The 22,870-nt window shown below is 40.4% G+C and overlaps 2 protein-coding genes across 5 annotated transcripts in view; one reads left to right on the top strand and one right to left on the bottom strand.

Annotated features, from left to right (window-relative positions):
* Positions 1–22,870, bottom strand: part of celf5a (cugbp, Elav-like family member 5a) — a 229,824-nt gene that overhangs the window by 16,967 nt on the left and 189,987 nt on the right. For 2 of the 4 annotated variants that reach the window (XM_088312771.1, XM_088312770.1), the window contains exons 6-7: positions 18,294–18,440; positions 8,154–8,322 (exon numbers count right to left, since the gene is read on the bottom strand). In XM_088312771.1, coding sequence (XP_088168897.1) covers positions 8,154–8,322; positions 18,294–18,440 — 316 coding nt within the window. The remainder of the gene's footprint in view (positions 1–8,153; positions 8,323–18,293; positions 18,441–22,870) is intronic. The other 2 variants (XM_088312772.1, XM_088312773.1) reach the window with 2 other exon arrangements.
* Positions 1,645–5,852, top strand: LOC148324509 (uncharacterized). The gene is made up of 7 exons (XM_088312774.1): positions 1,645–2,068; positions 2,857–3,066; positions 3,530–3,585; positions 3,875–3,979; positions 4,111–4,221; positions 5,206–5,310; positions 5,427–5,852. Exons 1-7 carry the CDS (start codon positions 1,945–1,947, stop codon positions 5,802–5,804), a joined length of 1,089 nt encoding a protein of 362 aa, XP_088168900.1. The 5' UTR covers positions 1,645–1,944; the 3' UTR covers positions 5,805–5,852.

Consider the following 22,870-nt stretch of genomic DNA (forward strand, 5'->3'; position numbering starts at 1 on the left):
CTGCAAAATGTAGCGCCACGCTGAATACTGCCACTGGTAAATACATCAGAAGTTCACTCTTTCATTAATCACACTTTCTGATTGGTTACACGCAGCCCATAGTGGACACTTGATCAATATGATTGATTTGAATCTCCACTTTTGGCCCTAACAGTGAGTGCACATACAATAAAACGTAAACACAGGCAGCATCTCTCTTTCTGTACAGTGCACTTTTTTCTTTCCATATTAGCCCTCATGGCTTCAGGTGAAGTCATGTTTGATAAGAAAAAAAGAGGTTAATTGGGGTCTTGTTGCATTGATTGTGTCTCTTCTGTAAATTCAAATTCACTGACTGTACTGAATTAAATGAGGCAGGACCACCACGGCACACGGCGAATAAAAGACAAACTGCCTTTCTCGCTGGGAGGCAAATGGAATTTCAATTTAATAGACTGCTAAAAAAAAATGGAAAGAAAGAAAGAAAGAAAAAGACAAAGAAATAATTTGATGAACTGCAGCAAGCTTGTTCAAGGAATCTGGATGCTTGTGATAGCACCTCTGGCTGACACTGATTGGTTAAAAGTTACCAAAGGCTTACAAATCACTCCGTGTCGCAGTGTTTACAAAGTAGGTGAGCGGAGCATAACAAAGACTTGGATGCTCTATTAGTTATTTCTCTTCTTACTTTTGTAGAGGGAAGAGACTCTATATTCCTCCCCCTCTTTTCTCTCTCTCTCTGTCTCTCTCAAGAAAAAGAAGCGGTATAAGTGAAAGTGCTGCACCAGATGTTAAGTAATTCAAAGTCACTCTCTTTCTAAACCTTTTGAGACCACACACAATATATTAACACTGTCCGTCTCTGTAGGGGGAAAAAAAGAGGTGATATTATTCTTAATGATTGATATTATTATTGTTGCTGTTTTTGTCAAAGGTACTACCAAAAAAATTAAGAATACTATAATATATTAGGGCTGTCAAAATTAAAGCATTAACTCTGGAGATTAATTTAAACATTTTTAACAGTTAAATATTTTAACTCAGTAAACTCAGTTTTATTTACTTCAAAAATAAATTGCATTTTTTGCAAAGCCCAATTCAAATACGGTACCATATTAGCTGAGTGTGATGCTTGTGGCCAGAATTAAACGTACTGTATAAGTTTTTTTTTTTTGGGGGGGGGCTGTCAAGATGACTCCGTTTAGATTGTATTTAAGAATCAAAGAAATATAAAGAACAGTCTTTGAATTAAAATATACTTAATACGTGGTGATTTTACATTCATTCCAAGATACGATTCAAGAAAATATCGGTTACAAGCATCACAAAAAATAGCAGTTGAAAATGTGATTAGGATTTTATTTTTTTTTTTGCAAATAATTAGTCAAAAATTATAATTGCTTGACATCACTAAACAAACAAAATCAACACGTGCATACGTGCACAATAACAAACACGCCCCCCTTCTTCCACATTCCTATTTGTCTAAAATCACATCAACGAAAATTCACAGCCGCACAATACACTCGGAAGCAAAAACTCCCACGTTTTAATGTATTTATGAGTTATTTTTATTGCTTTTCTAATAATGTTTATCTAATAAAAAAAAATTCAAGATCACGCGCTGTTGTTAAACCGAATCGCCTTTCGTGAGTGATCGTGTAGTTTGTCCAAGTGGCGTTGCCGTATTACTCCTGCTGCAGCGCAACTTCCGTGTACATTTTGGTCAGCGCGTCACTAATTAAATCTCAAATTAGTACTGTTTGATCTTGAGCGTCGATTCAGTACGGCTTTTCACCAATTTACTGGACTAAAACGTCAGCAAATAAATCCGCGCGTCCGGATAAACTCGCGTCGGTGCAGGTTAAAAGCCAGGTAGCTTCGCTTAGCTTAGCTTGCTAGCTGCGAACAAGGAGACGCGTTCAGCTGGAAGCAGAGATCAGGTGTTGTGCTTCACGCCTGGCGATGTGTGCAGTCAGCGTCAAGGAAGAGTACGAGGAGGAGTTGTGTCGATTAAAAGAAAACGAGGGACAACGTCGACTGACAAACGTTGTTTTCAAGACGCCTCGAGTTGTGTCGCGAAGAGCAGGTTGGTTGCTCTTTTCTGCTTAGAAAAAAAATCATGTTCAACTGGATCGCACGTGCTTTTTACATCTCTGGTGTGGTTAATACAATAAGACTGCGCCTTAGTTTGCTTGAAGCGGTGCACAAATACCTTCAATTTTATCCTCGAATCAATATTACACTCCCACAAGAGTTATTAAAAAACTAGCAGTTTTTTTCCTATATGAAAACAAACCCCAAGCTTACCATCATATATGAAATCAGAATAAATCCCAGCAATGTACCATTATAGAGCCAAGGTTGCCCAAAATAAAATATTTCAGGTGTTGTAAACCGATGCCATCCACTTTTAAAAATGCCTGTTTTCAAACTTGATCAGAAATAACAGTAGTCCTCAGTATTTAGTCACGGCTGGGTCATGGGTCATCTTTCCCTACTCGTTTTGCATTTTGGATTGGTGCAATATGAGAGTTATTTCCCAGGCATCTTGAGAATCCTGTGATGCCAGCCTGTTGAACTACAATGCCGACTCAAGTGTGCTCTCTACTTATTTTTGATATTTACAAACATAAATTCACACGAATAACAATTTACAAAACAAAAACTACATAATCTGTACTTTGTGGTGTTGATGTGCTCCCATTTGTGGCACAATGAATAACACATCAATTATTTGTCATCCTGAAACGTGGTTATTTTCTTCTTCCACATTCAGAACTGCTCAAGTGGTTTATAAACCATGCATCAACAATAAGGCACAACTTGACTTTTCCAAACCATTTCTTTTTTTTTTTTTTCCCTTGCATCCTACAGACATCACTAAAAATGCTCTTCCTGAGCAGCAGGACCCCGAGTGCCCTTCCATTAAAAAAGAAGTAGAGGAAGACTCCTCCCACATTAAAGAGGAAGAGCCTGGTCAACACTGCGAAGGATCACATAGAGACTGTCTCATCACGTCACGATTAAATTGTGACATATCGTCACACTCTTCTGACAGTGACACTGATGATGAACACTCGAAAGGTGAGCTGACATGTCACGCTGACAACAAACACTGGAAAAGTTCTAAGTGGGACAAAACCTCGCATTGTATCACGATAATGACTTCTCCTGTGACACATAATAGTGCACCTTTTACCTGCTCGGTTGGTGGTAAAAGATTCACTGACAAGGGACGTTTGAGAAAACAGACTGAGCTGCTTTTCCTGGGCAATTTGTGGTAAAAGATTCTTTGTAGAGTAGTAGCAAAAAAAAAAAAAAGGGATCTGTATTCTGCTCTGCCGAGAAGACATCGGTCGTACTCAAGAAGATATGGATATTGGGTGACTTTAATTTACACGTTATGGGGAAGTAACAGACGGGCTGATGTATATTAAAAGTGAAGAAAAACAGTTTTTACAACGATATTTTATGGATTGGAATATTGTACCACATAAATCGCTTCTCTGGAAATGATCAACTTTTTTTTTTTTTCCTGTGTTTACAGGTCTCGCACATTGCACTGGAACCACAACCAGTGTCGCCATTGGATGTCGAACGAAAGTGAGTTGTTTTTCCAAGTAGGGTTGAATAAGATAAAAGTTGTATTTATATGAACCGTGATTTTATACATTTTCAAGAAACACTAGTATAGTACGTGGCTCTTGCTCTTATTTGTCTCTCCTTTTTTTTGGCCTACTTTTGAATTCAACTGGGTAATTTCGAATAACAACATGAATGAAGACGCATGACAAAAATAGGAAGACCACCAACCTGGCACACTTGATGTGTGGAATCATGGAGAGTTTTTGTTCTTGGGAATTTATTATCTTATTTCATTATTTTGTTACAGGACAGAACTGACACAGAAAATTCAATTACAAGCCCAGAAGAGAGTGACAATGACGGGATGGATTCATCCGCTGCCACTAAAGAAGAATTATCTGTGTGTGAAATTGTAAGAAAGTGTTTGATGACACAATCACAATTAATGACGACAATAATTTTAGTAAAATAAAAGAAGCGTGGGTATGAAGTATCCGTTCTTATTTTGAAAATGCTTAATAGTTTTACTATTCTTTGTTTCAGAACACTGACGGACCAGTTTATCTTTCCCGGGAAATGTCAGATGAAGAACAGCAACATCAGGCAGAAACTGAATTGTTTTCTTACAATGAAGGGAATTTTGTGTGCGAAATGGTAATGTATTTTGGACGGCGAAAAAAAAAAAAAAAAAAAGCATATCAGAAGCATTGGAACAGCTCACGCTATACTTATCCATATAATGTATATAAAGTCTACACACCCTTATTTAAATGCCATTTTTGTTGGTAATATAAATAGATGAGCCCAAGGCAAATTATTTAAAAACGTTTTCCACCATTAAGACTTTTGGAGTCACTGTATTTTTAAGGATAGCGTCTAAATTCACACAAAATTACTATTTGATTACAGTATGCAAAGCCGTACACATCCACCAGGTGGCACTGTGGCAGGAAACGATTGATCAATCTTCACCCCCACCAACTAGAAAGTCACATCGTGAAAATCATCCCAAAACTTTTTTTTTTAATTTTTCTGAAAATTTGAAAGGTAGGAACCTATTTTTACATGGCATTGGCGATAAAGGCCTTCCTCAAAAGAAATGTTACCTTTAAAGTACAATAACGTAAATTCTTTCAACGTGCTCAACTAAATGGTTGACTTGTCACTTTAAGGGAGTGTGTGGCGACATGAAGCAAGTATGACAAATCTTCACGATCACATGAACAAGCTTACCCAAATAGCTCACTGACTTCATCTTAGTTAATAAGGTAAAAATCGAGAGAAAGTCGAGAAATATAATTTCATGTTTTACGGCTCAAGATCGCGCATTCTTCTGGCGCTCGTACCAGAACATCGTCAAGGTTTTGAGCCAACACGGAACTGCTCTTTGGAACTGTTCATAATTCCCTCCTCTTTGACTATGGCCTCAGTAGTCTGGTGATGGAACAGCAGAAGTGTCAGGAAAAGCCTACTAGAGCAGCTGAACTTAATTTGGGGTTAATCAGAAGCATCAGTGTATACGGTTGATTACACAATCAGAGGTGGTGAACATACAATAATTTGGCTAAAATTAAGTCGATATGAATGAACAAATATTTGCAAATGACAAATCACTTAATTAAATTTTCTTTGTTTCAGAACACAGAGGAGCAGAGTTTGCTTTCCCTGGAAATGTTAGATGAAGAGCAACAAAAGGCATCCGATTCCTTTTCTTACACGGAAGAGGCTTTCGTGTGCCAAATGGTAATTAAGTATTTCATTACATGGACACGCACCTGCCGCCGTTTAAAAATGCCTCCGATTCACCCCAAATAACATTCCGATGTTTCAGTAGACTTCCCCTGACATTTTTTGTGCAGCACAAGCCGCGGTCCAAAGAGAGCTTTCACAGCAGAGAGCTGCCACAACATCAGAGGGATCTCATTGTCGAAAGGTATCAGTCGGGAGAAGGCTACAAAAAAATTTCCAAGGCATTAAATATACCGTGGAGCACAGTGAAGAGCGTCATCTTCAAGTGGAGGAAAAATGGCACGACAGTCACGTTGCCGAGAACTGGACGTCCCTCCAAAATCGATGAAAAGACGAGAAGAGAACTGATCAGGGAGGCCGTCAAGAGGCCGACGGCAACATTGAAGGAGCTGCAGGAATTTCTGGCAAGTACTGGCTGTTCAGTACATGTGACAACAATCTCCCGTCTTCTTCATATGTCAGGACTTTGGGGCAGGGTGGCAAGATAAGGGGAGCCTTCTCTCAATAAATATTACGACTGAGGTCGTAAGTTCTCATTCTTTTGCGTCAATGTTTGCTTTAAGGTGCCCGCAGGTGTGTTTATTTTTGTTGATGGGCAAAGGAACATTGGCTCTTTCGAAGAGCAGAAGATCAATGTCTTGCTCAAGGACACTTGGACATGGCCACAAGAGCTGGTGATGACTCTCCAAGTGAGAAATATTTTGTTGTTTTGGGCCATTGTTTACCCGGAATGAAGTCTTTTTTTTTGGGGGGGGGATAATATATCCATGGTAAAACCAATAATATTGTGAATAAATATTTTTTTTTTTTACACTAAGTATCGTTTTTAGGATTTGTCTTAGGCACAGAAACAACTTGACAAAGGAAAATCATTCAAAGCTGGCAAGAGTTTGCGCCCCAAAAATCATTTGAAATCTCTTAAAGACAGACTACTCTTTTGAAATGTTCATTATTCAGAATCTTTCTGATGTGGAAAAATGTGTTATGGTCTGGTGGAACCAAAATTGGAACTTTTTAACCATATATGATTGGTACAAACACAACACTGCTCATTATACGCGTACACACACACACACACACACACACTCTTGTTGTGCCTGTTAACTGAAGACATACGACTGCTGCGTACAGGATGCAGTTGCCGCAATCTGACCAATTTGGGCTGTTTTGCCAAGATTGGACACATTTTGCTACATCATGATGTGGCGCACGACAGAGCTCCTAAGTTGACATGGAAGTTAAAAAACAAAAATACTTTGCATCCTCAACCAATAATTGTGAGATAACGCAAAGTTTTTTTTCCACTCAATGGAATGCATTGAATCAATTATTTATGTATTTCAAAAGTCAAGATGTCCTCTAAACACAGCTCATCGGCAAATCTACGACAAGAGAAATGTCCGCCTTCATTGCGAGGTGCCTTATGAAAAGATGACAAGGCATTAAATGCAAATGCATTCACACAAAGCGGAGACGGCCGAGGCACTAGTCCTCAAGCACGGATCAGCCGTGCCTAATCAACTTCCGGGCAAAATCAGAAACACGGGCAATTACAATCACAGCCATTCGGCCTTTTCTTCCGGGAAAGGATGAATAATACCAAAAAGACAAGCGACGCAAAGTGCAACAGATTAGAAGCCTTGAATCAGGTGTGTTGCACGGGGGAAAAATCTATAACATGCAGGATCGCGGCCCTCGTGGAACCGGAGTTGCCCACGCCTGCTATAAACGATGCAAACTTCGATTTAACAAAAAAAAAAATAAGGACAAAAGGCTGGCTTTTCCAACAGATACGATAGTTTCCAGTGGACTTCAAAATGTTCTTGAGGACATGACAAATGACTCTGTCACTCAGCAAGTATTGTCTATTTAAGGCATTTGAGCAACCGGGGGAAGTTCGGCAACTTACAAGAGGCTGTTAAAAGGCTGAGCAGCTTTAATACATTGAAAAAAAAATAATTTAAACTGCCTCAACAATAAACCATATTCGCTGATATTTTGTGTGTGTGTGTGTGTGTGTGTGTGCGTTTGTGGCACCGGTCTTGTGTTATTTTCTTTTTTATTGCACAGGCCAAAGCAATAAAAAAAATACTCTAGTTCCTCTTGGTTGAATCTTAGTGGTGTTAATTTTAATTCTTTGGTGGCGTTTTTTTTTTTTAATCTGCGTTTGAGATGTCCACTTTTTTGTGTGATGGCGGCACGCATAGATGCAGCGGCTAAGAGCTCTCCCTCCCAGTGCTCCTTATTACTTATTAGTGTTCTAATTTCTAAATATAAAATATAAACTGTGGCTAAAAGTCAAATGTTGTGATTAGTTTGTGAAAGGCAAAAAATAACACCTTGGAAAAGTCGGGCATTTGCATCCCGAATTATCTTGCAAACCGAATAAAAGAATAACTAAGACTATTTAAAAAAAATAAAAATGCGCCATGGGACCTTTAAACTACACGTTGCCACGCTGAACATTAGAACGTTTAATTTAATTTATAATAATCTGTTTAAGTGCCTTGCCATTTTGCAATCATAGGAAAACCCCTTTGGGGATGCGTCAATCATAATTTATATTTCAAAACAGCTATTCTGAAGGAACCCTGTTTGTGAGTGTGGAACAACATCAAAGTCCTCGGTTCTACTGGTAAACACGTACACCTGCGCACACCCTAAACATTTACGTGTGTATCAGCCAAAATGTTCCTGCAAAGAAAAAATGTCCATACAATAAAGATGGCATTCCAAGGTTGCTGACTACGATGCAAATACAAGAACACACACACACACACACACACACACAAACACACACGGGGACCCAAGGAGAGGGAATAAAACGGAGTGCTCACCCAAGGCTTGATGAAACTCACCCGACACCGGGGTCATGGGGGTGGGTGGCAGGCTGTTGATGTTGAGCGCCCCCATCTGGTGGATCTGCGTGGCGGGAAAGGCGGCCACACTGGGCGTCAGGTAACCGCCATGGCTCGCTGCCATGATGGCCGCCTGCTGCTGCATGAGCTAAAGAAGAGGGACACGGAGGACCGGGGGTGAGGGTGCCCAGGTGAGGGGAGGACAGATGGTAATGGGCAAAATATAGTACGGGAGGGGAGGCATGTGTGTGTTGAGGTTGATGGATGGGGAGTGGAGGGGAAATAGAAAGTGGAGCAGAGTAGAAGAAAGGGAAGCGGGAAGAAAAGAGAAGCCTGTCAGCCTATGTTTAGTGCATCTGTCTGGGCTGGCAGCAGGAAGCCTGTCACCAGCTGCTCTCGCTCTCATACAAATCAAGACGTTGACATGTGCACATTATCTGTGCGCTCAGGGAACAAGCAAAGTTTGCACAGGAGTTGCGACGTGCTCTCCTTGGAAACTTCAGCACAACATATTCGGAGACAGAAGACCTTGTTTATTCACAGTCGCCTATGAGTAAAAATGTGGTCGTCTATTCTCGCCAAAAACCTTTTTGCAAGGTCCATAAAGATATGGCCGTAGCACCTCATCAGATAGCGCAAGTTTCATGACGTGGGCATATATGGCTGCCACCAGAACTGGTTCCGTTCAATTTTTTTTTAATGTGAATTTTGAAGTGATTCGGCCGATATTATTTAGTCCAACTTAGCCAAATGCTTCAGAACGGTTATTTCCATACACGCCAGCGGCGCATGCATATGAATAAACACTGTGGGCAACATTTTGATGGAAGCTGCGTCCATCTCATGCTAAGCAGAAATGCAGAGTGAATGAATGCTTATTGATTTTCATCTCCGGGCCGGGCGGGAAAGGGGGGGGGGGGGCGTTGTCCGGCGGGTTGGAAATTGACTGCAGTTTTTGTGACACATCTACTAAATTACTAACATGTTCTGGATTGTGAGTTGCTAGTTATGCCTGCTTAAAAACACACTTATCGATCGGCGCATGGATTCGGGGACATCTCGAGAGGAACGAGATGCTCTGCACTCGCTAGTAAAAAAAAAGAAAAAAGAAAAAAAGAGGGGGAATATTTAGTGCAGGAAAACAACAGTGTTTGCTCTGGACGAAGATTTTTTTTTTTTATGTTTCACGCAGCACGTAGCAGTCATTAGAACAGGTGTGGGCAAACTATGGCCCGGGGGCTACATGCCGCCCGTTAGACGTTTTAATCCGGCCCGCCAAAAAAAAGATATTGTTGTAATGCTTTTGTTCACTTTAATTTCTAATTAAATGTATTTTTTTTCTCCAATGAGGTGAGGTTACCGAAACACTCCATCCATCTGCTCCTGGTCCGGCCCCTCTGTCAGATTTTAGAACCCATTGTGGCGCGCCACCCATGCATTAGAATGAAGGCAGAGTGAAAACACGAGTTTGTAAAGTCCGAACTTTACATCATTGGCTCGAAAGGTTGATTCATGGTTTGCCCACTCGTAAAACAATTCCGATGGAGAACTCAAATTCCTCCTCTACCGGCACAAATGCGAAAGACGACAATGCGAGAGAGTGACCGCTCGCCGTGGCAATATTTGCATGGCATGGTAGTGAAGTGTGGCGGGGTTAAAAAAAAAAAAAAAAAAAAGCCAATTATTTTCTCTCAGTGCTACTGTCAGGTAACGTGAACGCGACAGTCCCGCTGGCAGATTCCCCGACGCCGGCGTCTCATCCATTAGCCGCATGCCTGCTATCTATTAATGCCTTTTGTCATTTGCATAATTTTATCAAGGTGGCAAATGGGGATCATCTGTTTCTTTCGCAAGAAGATGAATTGAGCCTTTTAAAGGAGGTTAAAAAAAGGCAGCAAGGAGGGGGGGGGGGACAAAAAAGCAAAGCGATGGCTCAGAAACAAAAGAGGTGCCGATGCCCCACGAGACCTCTTTAAGGATGACTCGGACTACAGTATGATGATCTAATAAGCTCACAAAGACCAGTAAGCTTTATTTTTTATTTTTTTGCAAGATAAAATCTTACGGACAGCAATGGAAATTTACCAGAGAAGGCTCGTCTATTAATGTCTGTCTTAAGACTTGCTGACGCAGCATGTGGCTCAGTGTCATTTCAACATGACACAAATGGATGATGGGATTTTTTAAAAATTAATTATTAATTATTGATTAATTAATTACTCTTCAATAATCCATCTATTTTCCAAATTGCTAAAATTAGAACCACCAAAGTTACAACTAAGTGATGAAACTCTAAATTTCACTCGATAGCGCTGCTGCCCTCCTCATTTTGTTTTCATGCTAAAAAAAATCTGAAAATGCCCGATGTGATTTGTGAATGCCGACAGTCAGGCGTTACTAATTTGCATTGTAACGGTTGGACACCCACTCATCATTTTCACGGGTTTCCTAACCTTTAAGAGTCAATGCACATATTTTACACGGGAAAAATCTCACGGCTCAAAGACAAAAAAAAATGTCACAAAAAGTGCCGCAGAAATAATCACAATGACAGTGGACCGTCATTGTTTGCAGGTGTGAGAAAAAGTCTGCAAATAATTGACGCATGAAAACCAGGCACACATTTATTTATTTATTTTTTTTTACATCTATATCTAGGAAAAACAAGCCTGGTGCTAAAATAACAAATCAAAAACCTGCGGATTCTGTATGCGATGTCCAATGTATATAATTCAGAAACTTGCAGTAGCGCCGCAAAGATGGACATATTTCCAGAAACGACATTCGATTCAAAGTGTTAATGCGCCGCAGCTAACAAGTGCACACTTGTCCCGTCATTTGACTTCAACTTTTTTTTTTTCAGTTTTTTTTTAAGGTCAATGTTGACGAAGACGTTGATTAGCATGTAGCGCTAACGGCTGTTTTGGGGACCGTTTGTCTTGGGGTAGCCAAATAGAAATAAACAAACATACCATAATTTCTTGTGATACTTTTAACTAATAAATGGAGGCTGTTGAACCACTAAATAAAAGAAGAATTTATTTGTAATGGGATTATTTTTCTCACGCCACGCTAATGCGTGTTTGAGAATCACTGCATTAGGCCACGTCTCATCCAAATGTCAACGCTATTTTCTCTGACGGAGGTAAAAAGAAGGGAACAAAAGCCAAACGAGGAGGAACAAAAGGGAGGCGAAGAAAGTTGTCCGGCCTCCAGCGGCCTTCATTTACTGTCAGGCATCTGCTTTCTAAAATTTTTTTTTTTTTTTTATTGCAACCTGATGGCAGCGCTCCGCAGTGCCAGCAGGCAATCACCTCTTTATCACATGGCAATTATCTGGCTACAGCGCCGCTTGGTGACTCGCAGCACCGCCACACGTGAACCCGGCACGCTGCGACCCGGTCGGCAGCGCGTGGAGGGAAAAGACAAAAGGGGAGGCTGATAAAAGCTGGGGAAATAAGAAAGGGGGGGGGGGAGCAGGCGAGGGTGGGGGGGGGGCCAATGAGGTGAACTAAAAGACTGAATGGCAACTAAAGGGCCCGATTTGTTAGCTAGCGCCATGCTAGTAAGCTATGCTAGCTCAGTCACATTTAAAAGCATTTTTTATTTCTCGTACACCAAAAAAAATGTGCGAAATGGTGTTTATGGAATGTAATTTGAGCATTTATTCAAAATCCTTAATATCCTTCTTAAAGTCTGTGTACTAGTATATACTTTGTCCAACGCCTCACTCCTAAAACAACACGACCATTAGTAACATTTTTTTCCCCACCTTCTCGTATTGATATGATGTCAAATAAATGTACAAAAGCCTTTTCATACTAGTAGCACAAAAATGGCAACTAGTGCACACTTTTGCCTCCCAAGTCATTTGGAGCTATCACCTAAAATGCCAAAGTTGTCCTACGAGTTTGCCAAAATCCCTTACAATATTGGAAGGTGAGAGGAGAAAAGTGGTTACTAGTGAGACTCAGTTGTTCTACTAGTATTTAATTGTCTTACTAGAGAGATTAAAGATCACAGCCTACTAGTATATGGACTTTAAGATGGTACATTCTTCATACTTATAGGACTACTACAGTAAATGTGTAATAGTACTAGTTAACTAGTGCACAGTTTTTACTAGTAATGCGCGGTTGCCCTACTAGTACGCCCAAATTGTCCTACTACATTGCAGATCATAACTACTGCAATAGTCATTCGACTAGTGCACTCTAATCATTCTACTAGTGCGCTGAATTGTTTTACAAGTGAGGGTAAAGAACATACCGACTAGCACATGGACTTTAAATACACTCTTTGACCTCACTAGTAGCACAATTCTGCCAATAGTAGTAAAACTAGGTAAATGTTAGGGCATACTGTACAATTATCCAGCACTTTTTAAACATCTAACTCTTCATTCATTTCACAGAAAAAAATGCTGCTTTGTAGTAGTACTAGTAGCAAGGACTAATGCAACATTTTCCCCTGATAGTAACATGTACTTGTCCTACTAGCGGGCCACAGTTGTCCTACTCGTGTGCAGTAATGTCATACAAAAGTGAAATGCAGGAGTTAACCAGTAAGATGCATTTATTCTACTAGTGCACTGAATTGTGAGTACAAAGAGCGTACTAGTACACGGCCCTTCAGCTGGATATTAAGAATATGGGCTCAACGTTAGGTGTGCTAGGAGACAGCTAAAGCAGGTCATGCGCGTGCGTGTGTACAAATGTGCGACTGCATCGTCATTGTGTACGCGTTTAAAAAAAAAAAAAAAAAAAAATGCCTCCAACAGGGGGAGATGTTTCCTAATGCCAGTTTACAGTCGGCGCCCTCCCCCTCATCCGCCCACACGCTGTCACTATTAGCAGCCGGTTAAAGCGTCTCCTCTCCTCTCATTTATCTCGCTCAGGCTCTGGCTGAAACGCGCTTGCCTTTCAATGGCACACACACACAGAAAAAAGGCAAGTCATGCCGCAACACAAACCTGGCGGATATGATGAGCGGAAAATGCAAAAGTGTGATGAAGGCCAATCATGTTGAGCAGACGACAGAAAAATCCACCCACTTGTGTAACATGCATACAAAAACAAACAAAACAAAAAACAAACAAAACAAAAAAAAGAGTATAAATTCTTTGCTTTGTAGGAACAACAACAACAACCATTACTGGAGCTCAGTTGGGGACCTTCTCTGCCTCTTTTTTTTTTTCTTGCAGCTAATTACGCTGCATCATCGCAGTCGTCCTCTGCGCGGCCCAGCATGTTGCGCCACAGACATCTCTACAACTCTAAATTCAGACTTTGCTGTATGCAGTAAAAAGCCAAAAAGGACTTCTCTCGTCATGACGCAATATGTTTGGCTCTTATATTGAATTATTTAAGTCTTTTCAAAAGAAAGTTGACTTTTTTCCACATTGTGTGTTCTTTTGCAGAATAAAATCGAACAGAATATTTAACATTTGCCATTTAACGAGCTTAACATCTTGTTAAAGTTATTCCGTAAGCGGCAAATGCTCGCGAAACGCGTTTTTTTTTTTTTTTTTTTGCGTCAGGGTTCGTTCAAGGTTGTAAAAGACGTTTGGCAGACAGATTTTGTGTTCGCAAAAAGCTTTTCTTGCCACATTCAGATATTGAACATTCTCACTTACTTTACGGAGTTCTCTGCCTGCCCGAGCAATTGGTGGGCGTATTTCACTGAAACTTGTCAGCCAATCAGAGAAGGCAAAACCCAGAGTAGAAGAGTTGTCCCCAACCGCTGTAACCGTTTGTTTTACTGTCGTACAAATGTGACAGCAGCTGCTGCGTTTGTCCGTCAGACACCTCGTCGACCGCATTCTGTTCATTCGCTCCGTACATCCTCTTGCCTTCGTTTGGAGGGAATAAACAAGAAAGACAACTCCGGGGATTTCTTCTAGTTTATTACAGCAATCTCGAAAACATATCCTGACTATTGGAGCTCAATACAAAGGCCGGACGGAAAACACGGCGGATCTTGCTCACCACCTTTTTTTCCTTGCTGCTGTTTTATGAAATCACCTTTTTCGCAAATGGAATGTCTCCTGTCATAGATTGCCGGCGTCGGCGTCCATCACAGCATTTCTCATTTTGGTCAGTGTTGCACAGGCCTTACGCACGCACGCACGACCCCCCCCCCCTCCCATGCCGCCTCCTCCTGGTTTGACTAAAATCCAATTTACTGGCTGTCAACTCAACTCTATAATCGCATCCACAGCGGTAGTGGAGAGGTAGCGCTTTACTGTACTCTCTGGTTACAGCTATATACACCAGCTCTCCCCACCGCCGCGCTCCCTACGTGGCCGCCGCCGCCGCCGCCTCCTCTTTTTGGCCGGAATATACCGAGAGCGAGGATGAACACGTAGTGTGCCTTTGGAGATAAAAAAAAAAAAAAAAAGGCCTTTCGCTGTCAGAGAGTTCTCGTCTTCAGGGAGTAAGTACGCTTTATCGCGCCCGTAAAGACACATCCGTCGTATCACTTTGCCACCCCCGGCCCCCTCCCGGTGGTGACGGGGGAATTGCCGCGCCCGCATGCAGCCGTCGCCGCCGAAGGCTAATCATTGCTACATTCTGCAAGCTGGACTCCTACGCTATCTGAAGAGAGAACACGTTCTTTGCCGCCTCCGACATTAAGAAGTGTGGTCGTAGCCCGAGTGGCTGTTTGCAGAAACAGTCTTGAAGGGGGCAGTGAAAGCAAAATTGGCTTCTTAAGCGCTGCTATGCAAATAGCGGGGCTCGGCCTGGACACAAACTGCGGGGAATGAAACTAATTGCGTTATCAGTTATTCTGAAAGTGTGGTAAACGTCAACGAGAGCTCCCTCTAGTGGCACACGAAAGAAAAATACAGTTCAGTTGCATTAATCAACTCATTTGCATGAAATCTTTAAGAAAAGCATGTTTTTAGAGTTGATTTATTTTTTTTTTATTATTATTATTTAACTTACGCACAATACATTTTACTTGAACTACTGTTTTAGTAGTCTTCTTTTTTCGTTTCCTTTATTAAAGTGATGGTAAAAGCTTTCCATTGCACATTTAATTTGCGAAAAATTGCTTAGTTTTGGAAAAATTCAGGCGGACTAAATGGAATTATTTCCATTGAACAATAATTGCTGAAGTGTAATGACATATTTTAATGTACTTTATTGGATGCTTAAATAAAAGAAAAAAATACAAAACTTAAACACTGTAAATGTAACAAAATTGACAAGTGTAGTCCCTTTGTTGAAACTTTTTAAAAGAGTATTCAAAAGCTACTGGGCCAATTTCCACGTCACTTTGAGGAGATGTGTCAAATGGAAACAGAAATAAAGGAACCCATTGCATTTTGGTGCCGATCTGGACTAATGTGTCGATCCATTTCTAATGAATAAGTCATGTGTTTTAATAACAAAAACTTTGAGACATGGAAGAGTATCCTTTACAAATTGGTCCCGATCCAAATTAGGATTGCTCGCCTATTTTTGTACACATCTGCAGTCAAATGAATCAAAGCAGAAGTCAACGTTGGCGCATCATCCGGCTTCCCCTGCCGCACTTAATAAAAGTCACGGCCCAAACTGAGAACCTCCCTTCAACCATTTGCATGTTGTCACATTTCTGAGGCAGAAAAAAAAAAGAAAAAAAAAAAGGGAGTGCATTTCATGAATGGCAATGAAGGGAGAGAGTTTTACCGGAGAGAAGACATGGCCTGGCAATTACTCCGGGATGGTCCATTTGCACTTTTGCGCCATGCCCCCACGGTGCTGCTATGAAATGAAAACGAGAGCAATGGATAGCCCTCTTAAGACCTCATATATCGTTTACATTTCCTTTATAGCCAAACAAGTTGTGCGCTCGCTCGCTTCTCTATAAATAAAAACTGCATACGTTGATGGTCTTTTTATAAAGTGCAGCCCAGATGAAGCCGGGCCGGAATTGTTGTCGTGACGTGAGATGGAGAGCGGCAATTACAGTAAGTAACGCAGTCATGAAAGGCACTACTCATACGGAAATTCGAATATTATACACATCGCAATGTCACAAAAAAAAAACTATTTGAATGTGTTTTAACCTTGCTGAGTCACTTTCATGCCGTCTGTTCGCCGTGTCAAATTGCCGTGTGAATTTCCCTCGCTGGAGATGCAGAGTTGAATGTCGCACTGCTTATTGATTTGACAAAAAAAAAAAAAAAAAAAAAAATCGAGATTGAAAGGTGAGGTTTTTTTATATGAATAAACAGATATTTATTCAATTTAATAAAATGTTTAACTTCGTAAAAAAAAAAAAATAGATTTTTTTCTTTTTTTTTTTGGTAAAAAGGTACGAAAGTTCAGTATGGAAATTATGGATCCATTACAGATTTTCATCACACAAAAACAATCACTGCTGTCCACAACGGCACTAGTTAAATGTCATACTTTAGAATGAGGTTATAGTTTTGTTGAAGTAGAATTCTGTTGAGAAATTGTACAGCGCTGATGCACAGAATGCGGTATACATATAAGGTAAATACTCCCACACATACAAATCAATATAGCTTTGTAATATATTGTTAATAAGGAAAAAAAATCTACCCATAATTTGGAATATATCAAAAAATATAGACAGAGCAATAACATAAGTAGATACAATAAATAGACTGAAGAATAAAACATTTTGCCATGATTAATTCACCGCAGTGTCTTCTGGTGTCCACCGGGGGGCAGTGTAATGCGGTCATCCAGACTACAAACTACAGAAAGTGACTCATAAGTCGCAGGAATGTTAGTGTTCTTCTTCCCCGGAAGATAAAGACCATATGCCAGTGATTATTGTTCTGTCTGTCTATGTGTGTTGCTGAACCATTTGTGCACGAATAGCCGTCACGAAAAGCATTATAAAACCAGTCGGGTACTGTTTTGTATTTTGGAAGTAAATAAAATGACTAAGGAAAGAGCAGGAGGTGAAATGCAAACTTTTTCGCAGTTTGCACAAAGAACGCAAATTTGAATCTGCGGTTGCCATGAGAAGGGATGACGGGGTTGCGTGGTGAAAGGGGCGGCATCAAAGAAGCGTGACTCTGCGAGGTGTGAGATGGCTTTGTGTGCCCTGGGGGGACTCGACAGTGGGTGAGGGGAGAGAGCATGAATTGTGCAGTAGAAGAAGAAGAAGAGGACGGAGCGGCTCTGAAGTTTGAGCCACTGCCTGCGTTTATATGGACACATTTATTCACGCTAAAAGAAAAAAAATGCTTGACGTACACACCCTATTCGGAATATTTCTGACCCGATCAAGCCCATCCTGATCAAGATTTTATTCCGATCGGGAGGTGTGGTTTTTGAGTGAATGCTGTCCCCGTGAGGCCGCACATACCGCACATCACGGAAACCAAAAGCCAGCTTTGAAAAGTTAGTTTGAAATAAAGTCAAACGTTGGCTTCAGTCGTGACACGAGAGAAAATAAAGTTGGAGCTAAAACAAGTGTGATCCGCTTCATTAAATCATCATTCGGACAAACTGCCAACTTTTAAGTTGCACGGAGGGGGGAGGGGGGCTGCATTAGCATTCCTTACGAGTTGTCTTTCCGGCTGCTCCGATAAATGAAGCCAAGTATTCCCTTTTCCTTTTAGTTGGCGTTTGCACTTCAATATTCTCCAGGGAAATGTCAAAAGAGTGTGTAGCTGCTAAACGCTCCAATGTATTCATTCGCTAGCTCGTCAGCCTGACTGATAACGCGTGGGGGGATTTTAGGCATTTTCGTTGGGGAAAATGATTCCCCCCCCCACACCCAAAACTTGGAAATTTGCATGAAAAATTAAAAAAATGGTGGTGTAGTACAGTTGCATTGTCTGTTTTCCAAAATTTTAAGTCAATTATTTAAGCATATTTTTTAAATGCATTGCAAATGCGCAATAGCTTACTTACAATATTATTAAAAAAAATTTTTAAGAGCTAAAGTTTAGAAATGTGACATGGCATAAAAAGTTTGTCGTGAAGGTCTGCACATGCACAACCTTTGCCATCTATAAATCATTTTCCGTACGCCGACATCTTGATCTCGTGCCTTTTTGCAATTTCCTTTTCACAACAGCCAATGTGTGTGCGTGTGTTTGCACGTGAGAACACAAGCGTGTGCGTGCGTCTTTCCCCGACTCACCGCATGCGCGTAAGAGCTGTAGGTGCTGAAGGGAAGGGCGATGGCGGGGTTGAAGATGCCAAACTGACCGACCATCTGCTGCATGCGTCTGATGGTGCGCTCCTTGTCTGTGTCGGCGAACTTCACCACCAGGCTGGAGGAGGCGCCCTGGACGCAGGGCGGGAGGGGAGGAAGAGAGGGTCAGGGTTAAAGGTCACATCGGTCTTCATCAATTTAATTTTTACACCCATTGAAAATGATTGGATATCGCGTAAGAAATGACATGCCAATATCGTGATCGTTGTCCTCCTAATAAAAAAATAAAATAAAACTTTATACATGTAGTGCATGTACTGTATTAGTTGGCCTTTAAGTCAGACTTTTTTTTAATATTTTGACTGGTCCAGCGATTTATACAGAGGTGTAACTTGCATATATTAAAATTAGAGCTCAGAAGAATCCCCGTTGCCAAATTGTGTTGACGGCAGCTAACGACTTCGGTTGGATTTAAAACAGTTTTTTTTTCTCTTTTTAGTTGAAAATGGCTTACCTTATCTAGAATACAGCTTTGCCTGGCGGCCAAATTAGAATCATGGTCGGTTATTGCGCCTTTTGGTGCGGCAAATAGTAAATCTTTGTTGTTCCAGGTGCCGCCTGCTAAGCTAGCAAAGCTAGCTAAACTAAGCTAAGCTAGCTAAGCTTTGTTTGTGGCCGTGAAAGCGACGGAAAACGAACAACGTACAGAAAACGAATGTTGCCATGATGAGGTGTTCTTTTTTTCGTCTTCGACCATTTCTTCTTCTAATTACTTTTGGCACTTGGCAAATACTTTTGCTACATTTCCGCAACTTTCTGAAATGTGCGCGGGTCCATATTCAGTGAATTATTATGATTTGAATCCCGCCAAAAATCTGATTCAGCATCAATTTTTTACAGCCAATTCTTATCTTAATTTGTGTCGCCACTGATTGGTTTCAAACTACGGTAGAAGTATATATATATATTTTTTTTAAACGAAAGTTTCAAATCCAACTGGAACTCATTCACCGCTGTCAAGACGATTAAGGATGGGGGTGATTTTACTCCACAGTTGTTGTTTTTTTCTAAAAATAAATTCCCACCAAAACACTTATTGTCTAGTGTGCCTTTTATATTTTGTTCTTCTTCATGATGCATTTTTTTAACTGGAGGAACTTATACCCCAAATTGACATATAGTAAAAAAAAAAAACAAGGTAAGCTAGATTCATAGTTAAGAGATGGGGGGAAAAAAAACAACACACATTTTGAATTTATAAACGGAAGCGCTATCAGCAGGCAGCCATTGACCCCCCCCCCCTCTCCCGCTTAAAAGAAAAGTGGCGAAATTGCTTTCATTTTGTCCATTTTAATCTTCTCCCTGCGGCCGGCCATGCATTATCCACACTTTGTCGTCGTCATTCTGCGGCGGGAATATCAGACCCAGCAGGTGCGCTGGCCACACACCCTTCATTAAGAATCCTCAAATGATTTAACGCTACAGTTGACCTTTGGTGCGCTCCGCCTCTCCGGTGCGCCTCGCCCCCATTGTGGCCAATCGATGCACATAAAAGGCCGAAATATTACTCTGATCTGACGGTGTGCAAAGGTTGTGTGCCACTCACAATAAGAGCCCCCCCCCCCTCTGAAATTGGTGCAAACTTGTCAATAGCGTCAATCATCGCGGTGAATGGGGGTGATGCTCAGCGGGTGCGCCATTTATTATTTTTTTTTTTTTCTTTTTCCAAAGGATGAAGGAGTACTACTGGTTTTTCTGACAGAGCTAGTCGCTACAGCATCAACAAAAAGTGATTTTTTTTTTCATAAGAAAATTTGAACAATCTACTGCTGATTGTGTTGCAAGCAGTTAGTCCAACGCTTCTCAATTCATTTCTGTTACGCCCCCCCCCCTCAGCAAGAAGAAAACTATTCGCGCCCCACCACCACTCATTCTCCACCGCAACTATAAATAATAGCATTTTCGTTCCAAAAAAAATCTACAACGTAGAGTCAACACTCGCTGCACACAATGTAGAAGGAGAGCGCCACTGCCAACTACTGGAGTGGATGTGCAATTACACTTTATTGTAGTACGGCGGAGAAAAAAAAAGCATGTTCCCTAGGGTCACATGTGCCCCCCTCAGCATCGCACAGCGGCCCCCCCCCTCAGCCAATTCTTTTGTATGATCATTTTCCCGAAATGTTACAGCACGCCACTATTTCAAAATACTAACAAACAAGAATGTTGATGACAACGTGGTGTAGATAATAAACAAGCGACGATCATTTCACGTTATGACGACTCTCAGCCAATGGCAAGGTTAATTTGGACAGCCGTGTACATTGGCACGCTATCTGTTGTGTCTGTCCAGCACTTTAGTGTCTGCATCATTAAGTTTATTGTGAGGTTGAACAGTGGCAGCATTAGACAAAGGGCAATGTTGCATACGAATACAGAGTAGTCAGTGATTTCAGTTTCTCGTCATTGGAAAAAAGCCATTTCTTTAGAGTTGTCCGACTTTTGGACTTTTCGGGATTGTTGTGGCAGTATAATCTGGTTACTAGACTGCAGTGGGTCCAGATTTAAATCCATGAAGTCACTTCTACATTGCATCAGAGATGTTGCACTTCTTCTCTCTTACAAACACTGGGAAACACCAAGGACTCTATTTTCGTAAACAGCGGGATCTTGATTTTCATATCAGCGTAAGGCCCAGTGCGTGCATTTGTCTATTTTGGGGAGTGACACTTTGCTGACAGAAAGTTGATCTAAACATTCCGCCTGCTCAGATCGCATCTAAGAGGCCGGCGCAAGGTCACCGGTGACCACTCTCACAGTGGCGCAGCCCTCCCTCACACAGACAAATGCGCATCTAATCAGCCAATCAGAAAGATGTTGGAGGAGTGATTCCAGAATGACAACTGGAAGCGATTTTGGTGTGGTTGTACGACGTCGAGAAAATGGAGGATTTCATATTAAATGACAACTAACGTCGCATAACACAAAAAATATACAAAGTTATTTGAAAGGGGTAGACGTGTGATTTTCATATTCTTATGAGAAACGCTAATTCAAGAAATAGATTGCATAGCCACATATGCTTCCCATATGTACATATATATATATATATTTTTTTTTTATTTTTTTTTTTTAAATGCATACATTTTTTTGTAAAGTCCCCAGATAAAATGCTTATATTTCAAACGCTCACGTTTTTCTGCTCCAACATTCTCCCTTGACCTACAAAACAATCAATTACAATGCGAGGGCTACTCGTTAATATAATATTACATTTCATTAAGTCTGCGGCATTGTTTAAGGCATGTGAACTTTGAGCAAAAATCTCATTACATTTTAAACCTGTCTTGCGTGAACAGGGAAGTAAACAATGTACTATCCGTCAATGTTCATCAATGAAAGCGAATCGGGCCCCTTTAGACGCCATAAAGTCATTTAATAGGCAATCAAAGAGCGCTTTCAATCTATATAACAACACACCAGCAACTCGCACTTGCACTTTATTATCCATCAGGGAATATTTATTTTTTTAAACAAAACAGGACTAATGCATTTTCTAATCACGACATGATTAAATACTCCGCCCACTTACGCCAGAGATTGCTCATGATGTTTTGTAAAGCCATCTAATGTCTTGTCAGGCTGCGGCAATATTCATCATATTATTGGAATAATGATCTCATCGCATTCAATTTCACGTTAGCAAAACTCAAATCAAAAATAGAAACGATAAGGCATTTGGCGTGTTTCTTTCAAATTTTTATGTCACTTATTTATATGACAGCGGGGGGCCTCGAGGTACGATTAATTCCTTCCGTGACTAATCTCGTAGATCAAATAATTTGACTCATTGATATGAATGGAAATGCAATCATCTATTTCAGCCCCGAGTCCAAAACACCCACATTTTTTTTTTCCTCATGAGAAATTGGCACTCTACTGTATAAAAACACACAGAAATGTTTATAATTCTCAAATTGTGGCACTCATGCCACAAGGGGTACACATGCAGGATTCCTGCGGCGCTACACAAATTATTCACTGGACAAGAACTGTTCACTTCAGTTGTATTCAACTTTTAAGTGACGAAAGAGAAAAAAAAAAAGTTAAATTACATATTTTCATGATATCGTTGACTTAATTCTCATAATGTATTTACCTAATTTATAATTATGCATTTATTTATTGATTTATTTATGCATTTATGTACTTGTTTGTTTATTTATTTAATAATTCATAAAAGTATTTGACTATTTATTCTTACACGTTTTATCATTTGTAATTTTTTTTGCACGTTTTGTAGTATTTTGTCTTTAGTCTTAGCTATATATATTATTTCCTTATAATATTCTGACGTTATTTCTGTAAAGTAGGGAGTGTGTTTTTTTCCATTGTCTCACAACTTTGTCACACAATCCATGATTTTTTTTTAATATGTTGAGATTATGTTTTTTTCAAGTGAAAATTAAACATTGCTGAAAAGTTGCATCTTTTTTCTTGTAATAACATTGTAATAAGTCTTGTTTTTGTTAAATACTATTTAAGCTTCTATTTTTAATTTT

This window comes from Idiotropiscis lumnitzeri, chromosome 13 (assembly GCF_059441095.1).
Source record: "Idiotropiscis lumnitzeri isolate Australia: NSW breed Sydney's pygmy pipehorse chromosome 13, RoL_Ilum_1.0, whole genome shotgun sequence".
NCBI lineage: Eukaryota > Metazoa > Chordata > Actinopteri > Syngnathiformes > Syngnathidae > Idiotropiscis > Idiotropiscis lumnitzeri.

Bases quoted from the DNA above. Each gene is read 5' to 3' on its own strand.
- LOC148324509 (XM_088312774.1), top strand. From the start codon at position 1,945: ATGTGTGCAGTCAGCGTCAAGGAAGAGTACGAGGAGGAGTTGTGTCGA. The intron at 3,586-3,874 runs GTGAGTTGTTTT...ATTTTGTTACAG, and splicing joins CCATTGGATGTCGAACGAAA to GACAGAACTGACACAGAAAA. The intron at 3,980-4,110 runs GTAAGAAAGTGT...TCTTTGTTTCAG, and splicing joins AATTATCTGTGTGTGAAATT to AACACTGACGGACCAGTTTA.